This window comes from Lytechinus variegatus, chromosome 1 (genome assembly GCF_018143015.1).
Source record: "Lytechinus variegatus isolate NC3 chromosome 1, Lvar_3.0, whole genome shotgun sequence".
Lineage (NCBI taxonomy): Eukaryota > Metazoa > Echinodermata > Echinoidea > Temnopleuroida > Toxopneustidae > Lytechinus > Lytechinus variegatus.
Genome location: NC_054740.1, coordinates 30,488,217 through 30,504,320, shown reverse-complemented (window position 1 = coordinate 30,504,320; position 16,104 = coordinate 30,488,217). Strand labels below are relative to the sequence as shown.

Genomic DNA, 16,104 nt, shown 5'->3' with positions numbered 1-16,104 from the left:
CAATGAACTTTGACCGATTTGGGGATATCTGTTGAATTCCCATCATAACTTTGAAAGTTTATGGATCTGATTCATGAAACTTGGACATAATAGTAATCAAGCATCACTGAAAATTTTGTGCAAGTTTCAGGTCTCATGATTAAGGTCAAAGGTCATTTAGGGTCAATGAACTTTGGCCAAATCGGGGATATCTGTTGAATTACCATCATAACTTTGAAAGTTTATTGGTCTAGTTCATTAAACTTGGACATTAGAGTAATCAAGTATCACTGAACATCCTGTGTGCATTTCAGGTCACATGACCAAGGTCAAAGGTCAATGAACTTTGGCCGAATTGGGTGTATCTGTTGAATTACCATCATAACTTTGAAAGTTTATGGATCTGATTCATGAAACTTGTACATAAGAGTAATCAAGTATCACTGAACATCCTGTTCGAGTTTCAGGTCACATGATCAAGGTCAAAGGTCATGTAAGGTCAATGAACTTTGGCCATGTTGGGTTTTTTTTGTTGAATAACCATCATATCTCTGTAAGTTTATTGGTCTAGTTCATAAAAAGTGGACATAAGAGTAACCATGCATCACTGAACATCTTGTGCGAGTTAGAGTAGTATTCAAAGTCAGCACTGCTGCTATATTGAACCGCGTGATGCAGGTGAGACGGCCAGAGGCATTCCACTTGTTTTCCTTTTCTAATGGTTTGTGTTTGTGCAAAAAATGAATTTTAGGACACCCAAAGAAAATTGAATGTGATTGTTTTTTAATTGGATCAGGGGTCATGGATTGAGGACAAACAATGTAAACGACACTGCCATGTAGAAATTTTTGCCGGGGGGGGCAAGATGTATAAAATATTCTGAAGAAACTGTAACGTGATGAAGGGGAACAGCCAAGCTTGTCAAGGGGGCACTTATGCATTTTCTAAAGTGAAAGATTTTGTGCACACCTATGGTCAATTTGTGAAAATTTTCAATAAAAATTATGTAATTTTCACACTTTCTTCTGATGTACTCATGTAATATTTGTTAAACCAAGGAAGTCTTCCCTGGTTAAAGTATGGTTACCAGTATACAGTACCATGTATTGTATAAAAACATATGCTGGCTGTGAAAATGACCAATATTTTTTACAACCTAGCTGACCAATGGTCATTACTCGATACCTCATACTAAAAAGAATGGTTTTCTGTGACTGTGCATTGTATATTACATTAAATTGCATTGTATGCATTGTCACAAATCCATACACCACAGGATACAGGGGGTATTACTTCTAAATGTCACATTACCATAAATTCCAGTTAGAAGATTATTCATATTGCAAAATTCTAAAAGCCCTTTACATTTATGGAAAGAGTTGTCTGAAATCACTTCATGCTTGTATTTCTACGACCCCTGTTACATCTGAAAGATTCCCTACCTCCTGTCGGCCCGGGGCCTACCTCAGGTCGGAAAGAAATCAGATGTAAACATCCCAAACCTACCTCGGGCCACCTTTTAGCGAAGCTACCCGAGACCACATCCAGAGGTAGTCTCGGGTAGGTATCGGGCCGGCCCCGGACCACCGATTCGTAGATGTAAACGCACACAAGCTTTCGAACCTATCTCGGTCTGTTCGCCAGCTGTCAAATTACGTCATAGCGCACGCTATCCCCTCCCCAGCCCCTTCGTTCTTCCCTATTCTCTGCCAATTCCTTTCCTCAAACCTCACTCTGATTGCCCTTTCCCAAAGAAATTATTACGGTTTTCCCGAATCAGGGAATACACCTACATTAATATTCTTCATATTGTATTCAAGGATCTGTACTTTTCGGGGTTTTAAATATCTAGAAATAACAACGTACGCTATCCGATCGTAACCAAATGGCGAGCTAGCAGCCAATGACTGATGTGAATAACTTCAATTCGCGCTCAAATTATTCATAGCATAGATCGAGAGCACCCTTTGGTGTCAGCAATCGGATACCGTACTGATGGGGGGAGGGAATGAACGCTGTGATGTAAACAGACCACATTTCGGACTCGGTCCGTTCACGAAGCTAATCCACCAATAATCCAGTCAAGGTTGCAAGTGGACTCGGTCGGATCTAGGGTAGGAAACTTTCAGATGTAACAGGGGTCTACTATGTACTCCCCACTCCCTTTTTTTTTACCTTACCGAAAATGCATATTGTAAATAGTCTCTTTTACATAATTCCCAGCCTTCTATTTTCATTAATATAAAAACATAAGCATTCAATGAATATTTTCATCAATCAGGGCATTATTAGCCTGTTTTTCCTCATTCTAATTTTTGCTCCTTGCTCCGTGAAACTGGGAAAACAAATGAGAGGCCTGCGGGAGAGTGACATAGAATGGCAGCTTTTCCCGAAAGATGCTTTGAAAATCTAATAAATTGTCTTCCATAAACAAAGATAAATTAGAATTCTAATAATATTAGCTCCACATCCCTGTAGCAGCCCTGGTAGAAATTGGAATGAAAAGGTTACGGGAGAGACCTAGAGCTTGGATAGAGAAAAAACTCTAGTCTGAGAGAGAGAGAGACAGACAGACAGACAGATGGAGAGATATGGAGAATTGGAGAGAGTAAGAAAGAGAAAGACAATGCTATTAAGAAGATGAGGGGCATCCCAGAGTACAGAGAACAAGGTTGAAATTAAAAATAAAAGAAAGAAGACAGAAAATGAAGGGATGGAAATGGGAAAGAGATTTGCAAAATGGGTGAAATCTTTTGACAAGAAATGCAGATGGAATGAAATATTATTTGAAGGGATGAGGGATTGAGGAAAGGGCATAAAACCTGCTTCGGAGGAGAGAGAGAGTTAAACAAATAAGAAAAAAATTAGACTGAAGGTGAAATAGTGAGTGAAAGAAAGAAAGATGCATTATCGATTTGATACAGACATAAGAGAAGCAGGAATGGCAGTAAAGAAGAAAGAAAGAGCTGAGAGAAAGAGTGATGTTACAACGAAATAAGAGGGAGCGAGACAGATAGTGACTGCTCTCGAGAATGAAAATAAAATGGTAGATTTTATGAGATGATGTTGGATGGAATGAAAAAAAGAGATGGGACGAAGAAGGAGGAAGGAAGTGACAATATCTTCGCCTCAAATTAAGTTACGTTCACCTCTCCCACCATATTGAAAGGCCCCCTCAAGTCATCGACCGGCAATAAAGGTGCTGCCTTTAATTTAAAAAAGCATTATTATTTTCCCTGTCGCACATCCCTGGGTGTCAAATTCTAAAATAGCTTTTGAAAGAAGTGTTTATTGAGATATGGAATCAGTGCTGGCTGAACAGATATGTCTGCATGTTGTCTCTAATATGCCAGCGTAACCAAGGATTGTCTTACCATAATCCTTTTCAGCACATCTATTTATATATCACACAGTGTGAAGATTTTAACATTATCTTGAGACCGGAAGAAGTTTTATAAACATTTCTTTAATTCCCCCCCCCCCCCCACTTTTTAATGTGGATTCTATTTATGATAAAAAATATATCAAACAATACTAAAACAAAGATCTTTTTTTTAATACACAAATGAAAGAAAAATTTCCTTTGGGATGACCCGCTTAACATTAAATATATTTTAAGTGTATCTGTTCTTCATCTGGGTCTCTTAAAGTGGGATAAGTGATACCTGATAAGTATTTTGTGCATTCATATCTCACCTGAACCAGATGTAGTTCTGATAGGTCCAGGCCTGCAACAAAACTCTATGTAAAGGTTGCGCAGTGTTCTTATATCCCATCTAAAGTTATGTTCACACTACAAAACTCATGAGCCTTGGACAAATCTCCTTGAAAGGTTTTTTAAAAAAATGAAAAGCACCTACTATTTATTTTGGGGGGTATTTACCTTTTTGTCTCGCCTGCATAGCAGAGCAAGACTAGGCGCCGCTTTTCCGACGGTGGCAGCATCGTCATCATTGAAATCTTAACCAAGGTTAAGTTTCTGAAATGTCATCATAACTTAGATAGTATTTGGACCTAGTTCATGAAACTTGGACATAAGGGTAATCAAGTATTACTGAACATCCTGTCTGAGTTTCGTGTCACGTGACTAAGGTCAAAGGTCATTTAGGGTTAATAAACTTAGACCATGTGGGGGGAATCAATATTGAAATCTTAACCAAGGTTAAGTTTTTGAAATGTTATAACTTTGAAAGTATAAGGACCTAGTTCATAAAACGTAGACATAAGGGTAATAGTGTATCACTGAAGATCCTGCCTGAGTTTCAGGTCACATGATTAAGGTCAAAGGTCACATGCCGTCAACGAACTTTGGCCATGTTAGGGTTATGTGAGGAATTGTCATCATAACTTTGAAAGTTTATGGATCTAGTTCATGAAATTTGGACATAAGAGCAACCATGTATCCCTGAATATCATGTGCAAGTTTCAGGTAACATGACCAAGGTCAAAGGTCATTTAGGGTCACAAAAGTTAGGTAATGTTGGGGTATTTGTGGAATTGTCATCATGACCTAAAAGTCTATGGATCTAGTTCATGAAACTTGGACATATGAGCAGCAGTGTATCCCTGAATACCCTGTGTGCATTTCAGGAACATGGCCAAGATCAAAGGTCATTTAAAGGTCAATGAACTCTGGCCGTGCTGGGAGTATGTGTTGAATTGGCATCATAACTAAGGAAATTTATGGATCTACATGTAGCTCATGAAACATCGACATTAGGATAATCAAGTATAAATGATTGTTTTGCACATGTCAAAGGTCATTTTGGGTCAATGGGCATAATATTTTATGATCTTATTAGTGTTTTCTTCTGTGAATAATGTTCATTAGCTATTTTCAAAGAAAGCACTGCTGCTATATCTCATTACGTAATGCAGGCGAGACTGCCAGAGGCGTTCCACTTGTTTAATACATAGGCCCTATATAACAAGAACTGGGATTTCACACTTGCAAATTATTGGGGATTTTTCCTGATTAAGCTAGTATGAAAGAACCCAAAAGACTTGTTTCTGGCATTGGTCCATGTATCTCAGCCAATTATGAAGGATTATCAGGTTTCCCTTAAACTAAGAATTATGGTTTTGAATTCCGATGACACACTGCTCATAAATGCAAACTTCTCTTGAAAACTAAAGTGGTTTGTTTTGATCTTGTCAGGCTGAGGTTGTGAGACCCCGTTCACATTCTCAATTCTGGATGAAACCAAACTAGTAAATTGATAGAGAGCTATGCTTCGATCTCATGCACAGTGCTGATGTGAGACGGATCACTCTTGGTGTAATGAGAATATTTCAAGTATTTATAGGTGTGAAGTCAAGTTCTCATGCACAATTCAAAAGCATATGAATTTGTTTGCATCTTACTCTTTGATACAGAAAAAAGAGATATCCCAAATCTCACAAGAACCTATGGATGGAGCTTGGTTCCTGGCACAGCTTTGTTCACAATTCTAAGCTGGTTGGTGTTTCATAAAGCTGTTTGTAAGTTACAAGCCACTTTAAGCGCGAATTGGGATCCTTTCTTAGGAGCTAAATATACACCTATGAAAATTTAGTGCAGATAATTTACCTCGAAAGGATCACCAGTTGTTCGTAGTATAGTCGCTCATAACTTTATGAACAGCTTTATGAAACACCCACCTGTGCCGACCGCACAAAAACGTAGTTAGCCTAACAGAGCGCTAATGGTAAGCCCCGTCATATCTGTCTGTTTGTGAAGTAAAAACTTTATTTCAATGTGTAAGTAAATGCATTGTTGTAACAGTAGGCATCGCTGCCACATTACCGGTTGTAACAGAGCCTCTGTTAGCGCTAACAATGTTTCTGTGCAGTCAGTACTGGGCCCCCATCTTACAAAGAGTTGTTATTTATCTGATCAACCTCAACTATAGCAAGCCAGCAATGTCAACATCTAAAATGCTTGTTTGTTCAAAATATTTTCTAGATATGATGTATGTTTTTATACTAGTGTTTTCTTCTTATCTAAATTCAGTGTTGTTTACAAACACATTGTGCAATTTCCTGTACAAAAAATTATGATATTGATGGATTTCCATATAGTTGAGTTTGGTCAGAGCAGTCGTAAGTCTTTGGAAGACAGGGCCCTGGGACTGTCCAATCAGTCACAACTATGGATGGCCAGCAACGTCAACATCTATTTATCATGTTTATTCAAAATATTTTCTAACTATGATGTATATTCAAGCATTCATTGTTTCCTTGAAAATTCACTGTGCTTCGCTGTATTTACGAAGGACATTGTGCAAATTTCCTGTAGAAAAAAATAATGACACTGATGGATTTCCATAGAATTACGCTGATTGGATCAATCGTAAGTCTAACAAAGCTTAGTGATCTTTTTGCTAATTTTCACAATTGATTGTTATTGTGGATGTTCAATCGTTATTATCAGCTATATGACTGTTTCATGTTACGGAGGCCCCCTGAAAGACCTTTTCACAAGCTGATATTCAGCATTGGTTCAAAGGATCATTTTATGCATTCACAGTTGATCTGGACTGGTCCATGCTTAATTGGGCTAGGAAAGTGACTGTGAATAAGATATAAATCTTGTTGGAAAAAATAATGGGTGAATAGCTTCTACTGTAATCTTGTGGCTAAATGATTTAATGAGGTATTATTTTCCATGTGATATGCTCCCATTTTCTATCATAAGAGATTGGAAAATGAGAATGCATTGAAAGGGCAAGGTCTTCTGTCACTTTCTATTCTGTATGTCAACGGATTGTCTCTTTCCAAATAAGCGTTTCTGTTTCCTCCATTTGGTTTTGATGTTTGATTAATCTGTGTTAACCTCCATTGAACTTTAAACATTTAAATTTTTCAACAGTTTAATTACCAAAATTACCAAAAAGGGGTAATTTTTTTGTAAATCATTTTTTTCAATTCATGATTTAATGAGGTGTATCCATGAATTGTTTTATGAAATGGGCGAGGTGGGCAAATAAACAAACTGACACGTTCATCAGTCATCAAAGTCGGTGACAGAGACTTGAAGTAAATATCAAACTACTGTCTGGTGTCCACCTTGGCAGATATCTCTTTCAATATGGATCAAGTGAAGTGATGTTGACTGTTTGTCTGTTGAGCTGTAGAGGGCAGTAGACCTGATACCCAGTTGATACTAGTTGGATGTGTTTATGAGAATCAAGAGTACTCTGATAGTTGGATACCACCTCAGATTTGCATCTGCAATGTGTGATTTTTTCTCTCTATTTTGGTTTTCTTTCAGTTATTTGCTCATGAGTCATGACACTAAGAAATTGAGTGATGTACTGGCATGGCTGATTTTTTCCCTCGTCTATTTTACATTTATGTATTGGTCTTGCCTTCTGTGCCGATGACTCTGTGGCTTGTGTGCTCAGATCATCAGCCAGTAAAAATCATTGTAGTTTTAATAAGGGCAAAGTTATGATAATTGTGTGGTGAAATGAGCACCTACATAGTATCTCATCAACATCTTTCATGGAACAACTTTCCTTGATTTTGAATGACTGAGAACTTGAGAAGCATCTTTGTCTCACTGTTGCTATGGTTACTGTTGGATAAAACATACTTTGTTAGATGAAACATCTGACAAGTCATTTCACAAAGAGCTCTTCAGGTCTGACTTTGCACTCCTACCATCTGCTTTTGGCACTATCTGATATGCACAAAGACTGGTTACATTCATTCAATATATGCATATATATTTCTGTATCTTTTTTTTTAAGTATTTTTTTAATCTTCAGTAGTGCCTTAACAGACTATACATGTAATATATTGGAGAGGCAGAATACTGTGGGTTAGCAGTGACATGACAGACCATCCAAACTTTTGTTTGCTACAACCTTCTGGCACCCTGAATCTTTCCATGAAGAGTTGATTCTCATCATATTTCCCCCTTTTCACATGTTTGCACTAAGTTACATATACCCATAGGCGGCGGAAGCAGGGGGGGGGACGTGTCCCCCCCTAAATTTGAGTTGATCCTTCCTAAATTTTTAGCTGATGACCTTTTTTTTTTTTTTTTTGCTTGTCAATTTTTTTTCCTGTGTCCCCCCTTAATTTTTTTTTTGCTTGTCCAAAAATTGTGGTGGTCCCCCCTAAAATTTTTGGCTTCCGCCGCCAATGCATATACCTGTATATGTGTATGTACATGTATAAAACAACAATTTTTTCTTCTTCTTTTTGCTGTAGGTATGAAAACTTACTTTATCGCTGGTCGCAATGCTTCTGCGAGCCCTGCGACCAAGTACCATGGCAACATGTCCTCAGCCTCACTGGACGCAGCCTCCGGGAGTGCAGCCAACGTGACAGAAGACACAGACAGTGAGCGTGGTGAGGGAAGCGAGGCCAAGCAGGACTTACAGAGCAGGAAACCATTGCTGTCCTCTAATATCAACGGTGCTAGCGGCAGTGGGGGTAGTCCAGAAAAGTCTGTTGGGGAAGGATCAGAGACTGTGGAGGAAGGCAAGGATGCTGTGTTGAACCATGCGGAAAATCAAGCGGTAAGGAATAGATTTTATTTCTATTTCAAAGCAAAAGATATATCAATAATTGGATTTGAAGATTGTAAACTTGAATTATTGTTGTAAATTTGAATTAATGTCAAAAATTGAATATTTTTATATTTTTATTGTATTTGAAATTATGTACAGTTTATATTTTTGTTTTTTCTCCACTGTGAATTCAATGGCCATTCAGCTTTCAAGCTGCAATAATTGATTAAATTCATCTTGAATCCTTGAATTGAATCAAATTGATATAAAAAAGAACTAACCCAATATGCCTAGGTACAATATAGTGGAACCAAATTCAGTAGCAAGTTTGTGAAAGAACGTTAAATGATCTTCACTATTTGAGAAATACAAGATATGGAAAATACTGAGAAAGTTGCAGCTGCTGATATGCCATCGTTGATATGTAAGATCTATAAACACATTGAATCATTAAACCGGGTACCAAGAATTACAAGGCAGGGCCAAATTTTTCCTAGTGTAGATCAAAAGCTGGTTACAAAATGATATGATTTCAGAAATAAACCAATATACATTCATCTGTCACTTCAAAGTTGATAAATTTACACTTCAATAAGCAGTTTCAGATCAACTTAATTGTTGCTGCCAACACCTGTAAAGCTGTAATGATAATTAATGAACATAGATCCAGTGGATGACTTGATAATTTGCTTCTGTTTTTCCTCACTAGGGAGGAGACAGTAAGCCAGAGAATGGCGGGGTCATCAGTCAACCGGGCTCAGGTGCGGAAACCCCTCAGGGTGGGGCGATGGAAGCAAACCCCCTCACTCTCAATGCATCCATCATTATGCATCATAATGAAGAACCTAACACAGAGAACCAACTCACCAAGTTCCTCAAGGAAGATGGTCAGATGGACTACTTTGAAAAACCACCCATCAGTCAGTTCTCTCTCAGGTAAATACATTATAGACATGCTGAAGGTGTATCATAAAGCTGTTCATTAAAACAAACTACACATGACTGGAATTTGTATTATTGGGGTAATTCAGCTTCTCAATTATGTTGTATACCATCAGCTATGGTTGCTATCTGGGTAGTATTTCATGAAACAAAGAGTTGGTGATTTTTATTGACTATTGTTAGAAGCTAGTGCTTATCCTTGCTTCTGATTGGCTGAGAACAAGTTGGTCAGTGAAATTCACTGACAAGCATTTCATGAATTACTCTTTGGATCTTTGTAAACTGACATTCGTATTTCAACAGTCATTTCAATCGATGCAAAGTTTATTGGTATTATCATTCAAAAGCTGATTAGAGTTGTAGGGCAATTCAGACCACTCTGTTGACATGCCGGGGACAATATGGGGTATCTTTAAATACCTTCGATACCCTTTCAATCAATGATGAATGATAATCAAGATGGTTTTAATAAAATCAGAAAGGCAAAGGACAATGTCTGTGTCAAGTTTTCCAAAAACTTTATTAAAATGAAATTATCATTATTTGAAATTAAAAACCGAAGACAATTGAAAAACTATTTGATGAGCTCCTTCCAGCTTTCTTTTTAATTAATATTCAATTCCTTATCCAGTAAAAACAAGTCATTTGCAAACATACTCTGATGATATAGAAAATCTATTATAAACAGTGCCAGAGCCTTTCAATGAATGTACTTTCATTGTATTCATGTAGTGATAGAAGCTTTTTTTCTTTTGTGACTTCTCTCAGGTTTCTTGACAGAGAGGTTGAGGACAAGTACCACTCTCAGTTCACTCCTGATTACATGCAACCTGACCGCCAAGTTGATGGGAATGATGATAAGCGCAATGAACGTCGTCATTCATCAGAGACAATCTCTACCACCCGCTACAATACCCTACTTGATGTCTGCATTGCATTTGCCACTTTCATCCTGGTTGGCATTTCTTGTTTCTTGGTGTTCAACATCCCTATACCTTGGGCCGTATTATTCCCCATCATCTCCATCCTGCAGGTTATCATCCTCTTGGCTATGGTCCGAGAAGCATTCTGCAGGAACGTTGGCATCATCCTGGCCGAGTACATTGCTGCACTGTTCCACAACTGGTACCGACGTCACATCCTGGGGGCGCTTCTCCTTTGCTGTCCAGTCATCGCTGTCTTCACCAACTACTCCTGTGACAATGATGGCTGCTTTGGCGAGAACCGGCTCTTCTTCTGTTTCCTTCTGGTGGTGTCACTCCTGCATTTCTGCAACTTTGTCCAGCTGAACCTGTGGATGAAGCTCCTTCTTGCTTTGGCAAGTGGTACCATTCTGCTGGTCCTGCTCTTTATATGCAGGAATTGTCCCTTTATAGTTGACATGGAATCTTTTGATGGTACTACACCTACACCCTATGATCTGGTTGATGCTACACCCACCATGCTGACAGATCTCTGTGAAATGAATTCCCACCATTATGTCAACCCTGAAGAAGTCATCCTTGTCATCATCCTCCTGCTCATCCTCATCTTTGTCTTAAATCGTGAGTATGAGATTGGCTTCCGCCTCAACTACTACTCCAACTACCAGGCTCTGGTTGATCATGAAAAGATGAAGAGTCTCCAGGAAGAAGCAGAGAAATTGCTGCATCACATCGTGCCACAGTTTGTCACCGAGCAGCTCAGGACCACCTCCAAGTTCTCCCAGAACCACGACAATGTCGCCGTAATCTTCTGCAGTATCGTCAACTTCAATGACTTCTATGAGGAGGCATACGAGGGAGGCAAGGAATGCATCCGAGTTTTACATGAACTTATCAGTGACTTTGATAATCTCCTCAATGATCCTAAATATAAGGAAGTGGAGAAAATCAAGACGATAGGTTCCACTTACATGGCTGCATGCGGACTTCGTCCGAGCGAAAAGCCAAACGATGTACAGACACTAGTCACTCTCATGGACTTTGCTGATGAGATGATGTTGCAAATACAAAAATTTAATGAGGATGTCCTGAGCATGACAATTGGTGCATTTAACTTCATCTTGAGGATAGGATATAATCATGGGAAATTAACCTCTGGTGTTATTGGTACAACCAAGCTCCTTTATGACATCTGGGGTGATACTGTCAATGTAGCTAGCCGTATGGACTCAACGGGTATGCCTGGTCATATCCAGGTTACAGAACACTCCATGAAAGTGCTACAACCATATTATGAATTTGAGAAGCGAGGAGAAGTGAAAGTCCGGGGCAAAGGAGACATGACGACCTATCTTTTAGTGAAAAAAAGACCCGTTCCTCTGTCGGAGACCCAATAAAGGTACAAACTGTTCAAATTGATGTAAATCTTTCAAACTATTTTCCGCAATTTACATTCAGTTATCACTACTTAATTGTCATATCTTGCATCGGTATAATCGGAAGCATATACACTTATTCTATGTTGACTGGGCTTTAGGGGCATTGTAAGTGCAGAAATTTGTAGGGTACAATTTGTTTTCATAAAATTGACAAAATTAGCGAGAGTAAGTTGTCCATACCCGGGTTAGTTTAGGCCATAGATCGTGCACTGTAGTAAGCTTTCAATTTCATTATTTTATGATTTATTTCCTCCATTAGTGCTCTTTTCTTATAACTAGTTTTCATGAATAGATGAATAAAATTGGAGGCTAAATTATGATAAACTTGGCATGGTTTACAAAATTTGTATGAATTATCCAAAATAAAGATTCTATCGAAATTCTCATATCCACTTGGGAGTGCTGCATGTTGACTCCATTTGTTTCATGTGCATGTGCATCTTGTAGAATCTAATGCAATACAAATATGCTGCAAATATATAAGAACCTGCCAATAGGTTCCTGTACATTCTGCACAAAGAAGTAATCAAGTTTAAATAACCACATTTTTTCATCACATTACACAAGACCAAGATGATTGCATTATATGACCATTAAGGTCTACCATAAAAAGTCACCAGAAACAAAATTTTAGATGAAAGTCCCATCTGACAGAGGGCTTTCTTAAGCTCTAAAATTCTGCACAGCTCAGTACCAATAGGTGATCATTTATCAAAGGGGGTAGCATTCACTATACCTTAGATTGTTTTCTTTGAGAAAAGGGAGATTAAAGTTTACAAGTCTATTGAAAAACAGTGTAGTAGGTTTCACGGTACACCATGTATCTTTCTTGGGCAAGTGTTGGTCCTGAAAAGGACCATCCAATCTCGACGTTTCGACAAGTGTGTTCTTGTCGTTCTCATTCTCCTGAGGACGACAAGAACACACTTGTCGAGATTGGGTGGTCCTTTTCAGGACCAACACTTGCCCAAGAAAGATACATGGTGTACCGTGAAACCTACTACACTATTCTTCTTCGCCATGGAAATCTTCAGAAGTTATATCTATTGAAGAACCCTTACTCTCCCATTATTGTGCAAAGATGACAAAAAGAAGATTAGAACTCAACAGAATTTTGATGAAAGGGTCATCAAATCGAACCAAATTAATACACTCATTAATATCCTGTTCATTGTTTTTGGACAAGAAACAAACCTTCCATTTCTTAATTCTTCGGAGGCTCTCAGAGAGACATAAGATCTTTGGAAAGAAGTTACAACATTGAATTAAAAAGCACAAAATGTAGGTTTAATTTCAGTTTCACTTTTATGATTAGGGTCATTTTCTCTTGGGTTAGGGAAATGTGGATGCATGTTAGAAATGAAAGAAACCACAGACTTGACATTTGTAGGATCACTCTAAGAGAGAGCTTAAGTCTAGTAAATGAGAACAAGTGCATTACCTAAAGTTGCTTAAAGAACTTTTTGACTTTGTGTCATATTCAGAAATTACTTTGTAAGTTCCATGATTAACTGATCAATATCATTAGAAAAGAGAATCTACAAGCAGTACAATAAAACTAATGTAAAGTATGGTACAAAATCAATAGAAATATGTTAGGTGCCACAATTTGTAGGGACTTACATTTCAAATGAACTTTTCTGCTTTATGTGGATATGGGATAACAAAATCTATGGTGTTTGCCAAACGTTTTACAGATATATTTGATAAAATAAGAGTTGTGACTGTAATAATTATTTGGGGTCCCATTTCATAAAAAGTAACTGTGGTAACTTAGATATTATAACACTTACCATGGTAATAGCAGCCAATCACAATCAAACTTTCCATGGTAGTTACAATACTGACATAGTTATGTAAGTCTTTATGAAACAGGGACAGGATCTTTCAAAATGGACAACTGCTTGAAGAAATCTTTTGCTTCTCAAAACTCCTACCTTCAAAAAATTTAAAGCTATATGATAGTAGTTGCAGTAAAACACTAATTTCGTGATAAAGTATGTAAGACCAAGGTTAAGTATGACTATATCATCGTGGATCTAGATCTGGTACAGTTACATAAACTGAACTTTGTGGAATCATAAAATCTAAGCTGAAATACGATCACACTGAAGATCGCCAACACAGATAGGCACACGTGGGACAGTGTATTATTATTGCTGGAATAAAGACCATACGGACGTGACCGAATCCGCGCTTATTTTGCTTATTTCTCAGCAATTACACAATTTCTTCCAGAATCCTTTGGCACATATTTTTTATTCATACAAACAGACACTTGGGTGGTCATTATATTAGATTCTGTAAAAAGTCATTTTGAGATTGTTCCCAGAACTGGAATTCATCTTTAATTAATTCTACTGTAATCTGTTTGTTTGATTGCCTTGAGGTTTGATATGTTATTAATTGACTTCCTTCCACTTGTAACGTCCTTTATATTTTTAAAAAAATCTTTTTCTCCTTTTTCTATCTTCAGTTCAAGTTCAAGCAACCAGTCTTGCAGACTCTTGATCTGTGATGGACTCCAGATAGAACTACAACTGAATCCATAGAACAACGATTAAACATCTGTACTGCTGAACACAGCCTCTTGTGTACATATCAACGATGAAGAGAATGACCACTGAGTTCACACATTTCTGGAATTATGATGATGAAACCGTTCTGAAACAGGGTTTAGCTATATTAACATTGCCACATGATTTTTTCTTTTTTTTTTCACTTGATAAATTTGATTACCATTATGACTAAAACCATAGATTGCTTGTATTTGTTTTCTGTGATGAAAACATGATGGAAAGTCTAAAATGGAAACGTAGAGATCAAAGTAATATTTTTCCTCTCTTTATCAATGTTTATGGATTCATTTTTATATTGAGACCCTATTCCCATAAAGTTTTTGACATGTAGTATCCACACCTGCTTTGAAAACATGATTAGTATGGATGGAAGGGACAAAGTCAAGATTGATGTAAGTGAAAAGTCTCAATTGATTGGAGGGGAGTTCATGGTTTGATAAGTAATAGTCTTGATAGATTGGTTTGTTAAATATTGTATTAGGGGTCTTAATTTAGTGGTTTGGAAAAGATTACATTAATTGGGGGTCTCAATAGAGTAGCTTAGAAAAGAATAGATTAGTTAAGGGTCTGCATAGTAGAGGGATTTGATAAAGATTGAATTAGCTGTAGGTTTTAATCATTATTTATTTGACAATTGATATGATACAAATATTACATAATTCAGAAAACAGAGATTTTACAATGTATGATTGAAAATTTTGTCCTGAAAATCCATGGGCATAATGTATTTCACTTGTGATAAAAATGTTGCAATAAAACATTTGTTACAATAGGATGACTCATCTTAGTCGAGAATGGGCTGATAAGGAAGGGGGTGGTATCAAGAATTGCTTATGTGGGGGACTTAAAAGAATGGGTTGGTCAAAATTAGGTTGGTTAAGATTTGGGTTGTTGTGACTGAATAGCATGGGATTGGACAAGGTTTGGGTGTGATAAGTTCATACATTTTGGAATCCATAGGAAAGATATGTATTGAAAATAAATCTATATACTGTGACAGAACTTTGTTGGTCTAGAATAGAGAATTTATGTTTGTTTCAAACTTTTTTTCTGAAATATTTGTCCGTGGTCAAATTACAAAATACAAATTGAGTGAATTTTTACATATGTTTTAGTTTCCACCGTAGAGGTGATTTATGTATCAGTCAACATTTCTTCTTTTGACAACAAGTAATGAGAAGCTTAGTTTTCAGTTTGCTGTATAAACATTTGACTGGTGCAGCATCCTAAAACACCATGCGAGATTCACTGGCAAATTAAATTAATGTCTAAGTTTACTAATATCAATTTCATGATATTTGATTAATCTGCAGGGTCTAAAGATTGATTTTAGCCATTAGGGAACTACTCCCCCTTCCCTTTTCAATGAACCAATTCCATGAAAACTTGGCGTTTTTATATTTTTGCTCTTTTTTGCGTGTGTGTGTGAATCCACACCATCGCAACTTTTTTTTCCCTGTTTATGGTTATTGCTCATAAACAGCACCACTATAAAATCAACATAAATTTCCTTTACCTGCTGACAAGTAGAAAAGAAATGAGAAAATAGAGCATGGAATATTCAGAGTTCACTGTGACATTTCTTTGTTACCTTGTCAGGAGCAAAGCAACCTCATTTTGCTATTGCGCCCAACAACATTTTGAAACATAACATGAAATATTTGCTAAGTGTAAAAAAAAAGGACTCCCAATGAATTTATGTTTATTGCATGGGTATTTGTCTTTCTTTGTTATTTTTTAC

The 16,104-nt window shown here is 37.2% G+C and overlaps 1 protein-coding gene across 1 annotated transcript; it reads left to right on the top strand.

Moving 5' to 3' along the window:
• Positions 1-8,145: 8,145 nt before the first annotated feature.
• Positions 8,146-14,685, top strand: LOC121411005 (adenylate cyclase type 9-like). The gene is made up of 4 exons (XM_041603465.1): positions 8,146-8,489; positions 9,190-9,416; positions 10,191-11,744; positions 14,261-14,685. The coding sequence occupies exons 1-3, from the start codon at positions 8,181-8,183 to the stop codon at positions 11,740-11,742; spliced, it is 2,088 nt and encodes a 695-aa protein (XP_041459399.1). The 5' UTR covers positions 8,146-8,180; the 3' UTR covers positions 11,743-11,744; positions 14,261-14,685.
• Positions 14,686-16,104: the final 1,419 nt, after the last annotated feature.

Coding starts and splice junctions, on each gene's coding strand:
- LOC121411005 (XM_041603465.1), top strand. CDS start 8,181: ATGAAAACTTACTTTATCGCTGGTCGCAATGCTTCTGCGAGCCCTGCG. Junction 8,490..9,189: donor ACCATGCGGAAAATCAAGCG/GTAAGGAATAGA, acceptor TTTCCTCACTAG/GGAGGAGACAGTAAGCCAGA. Junction 9,417..10,190: donor ATCAGTCAGTTCTCTCTCAG/GTAAATACATTA, acceptor GACTTCTCTCAG/GTTTCTTGACAGAGAGGTTG.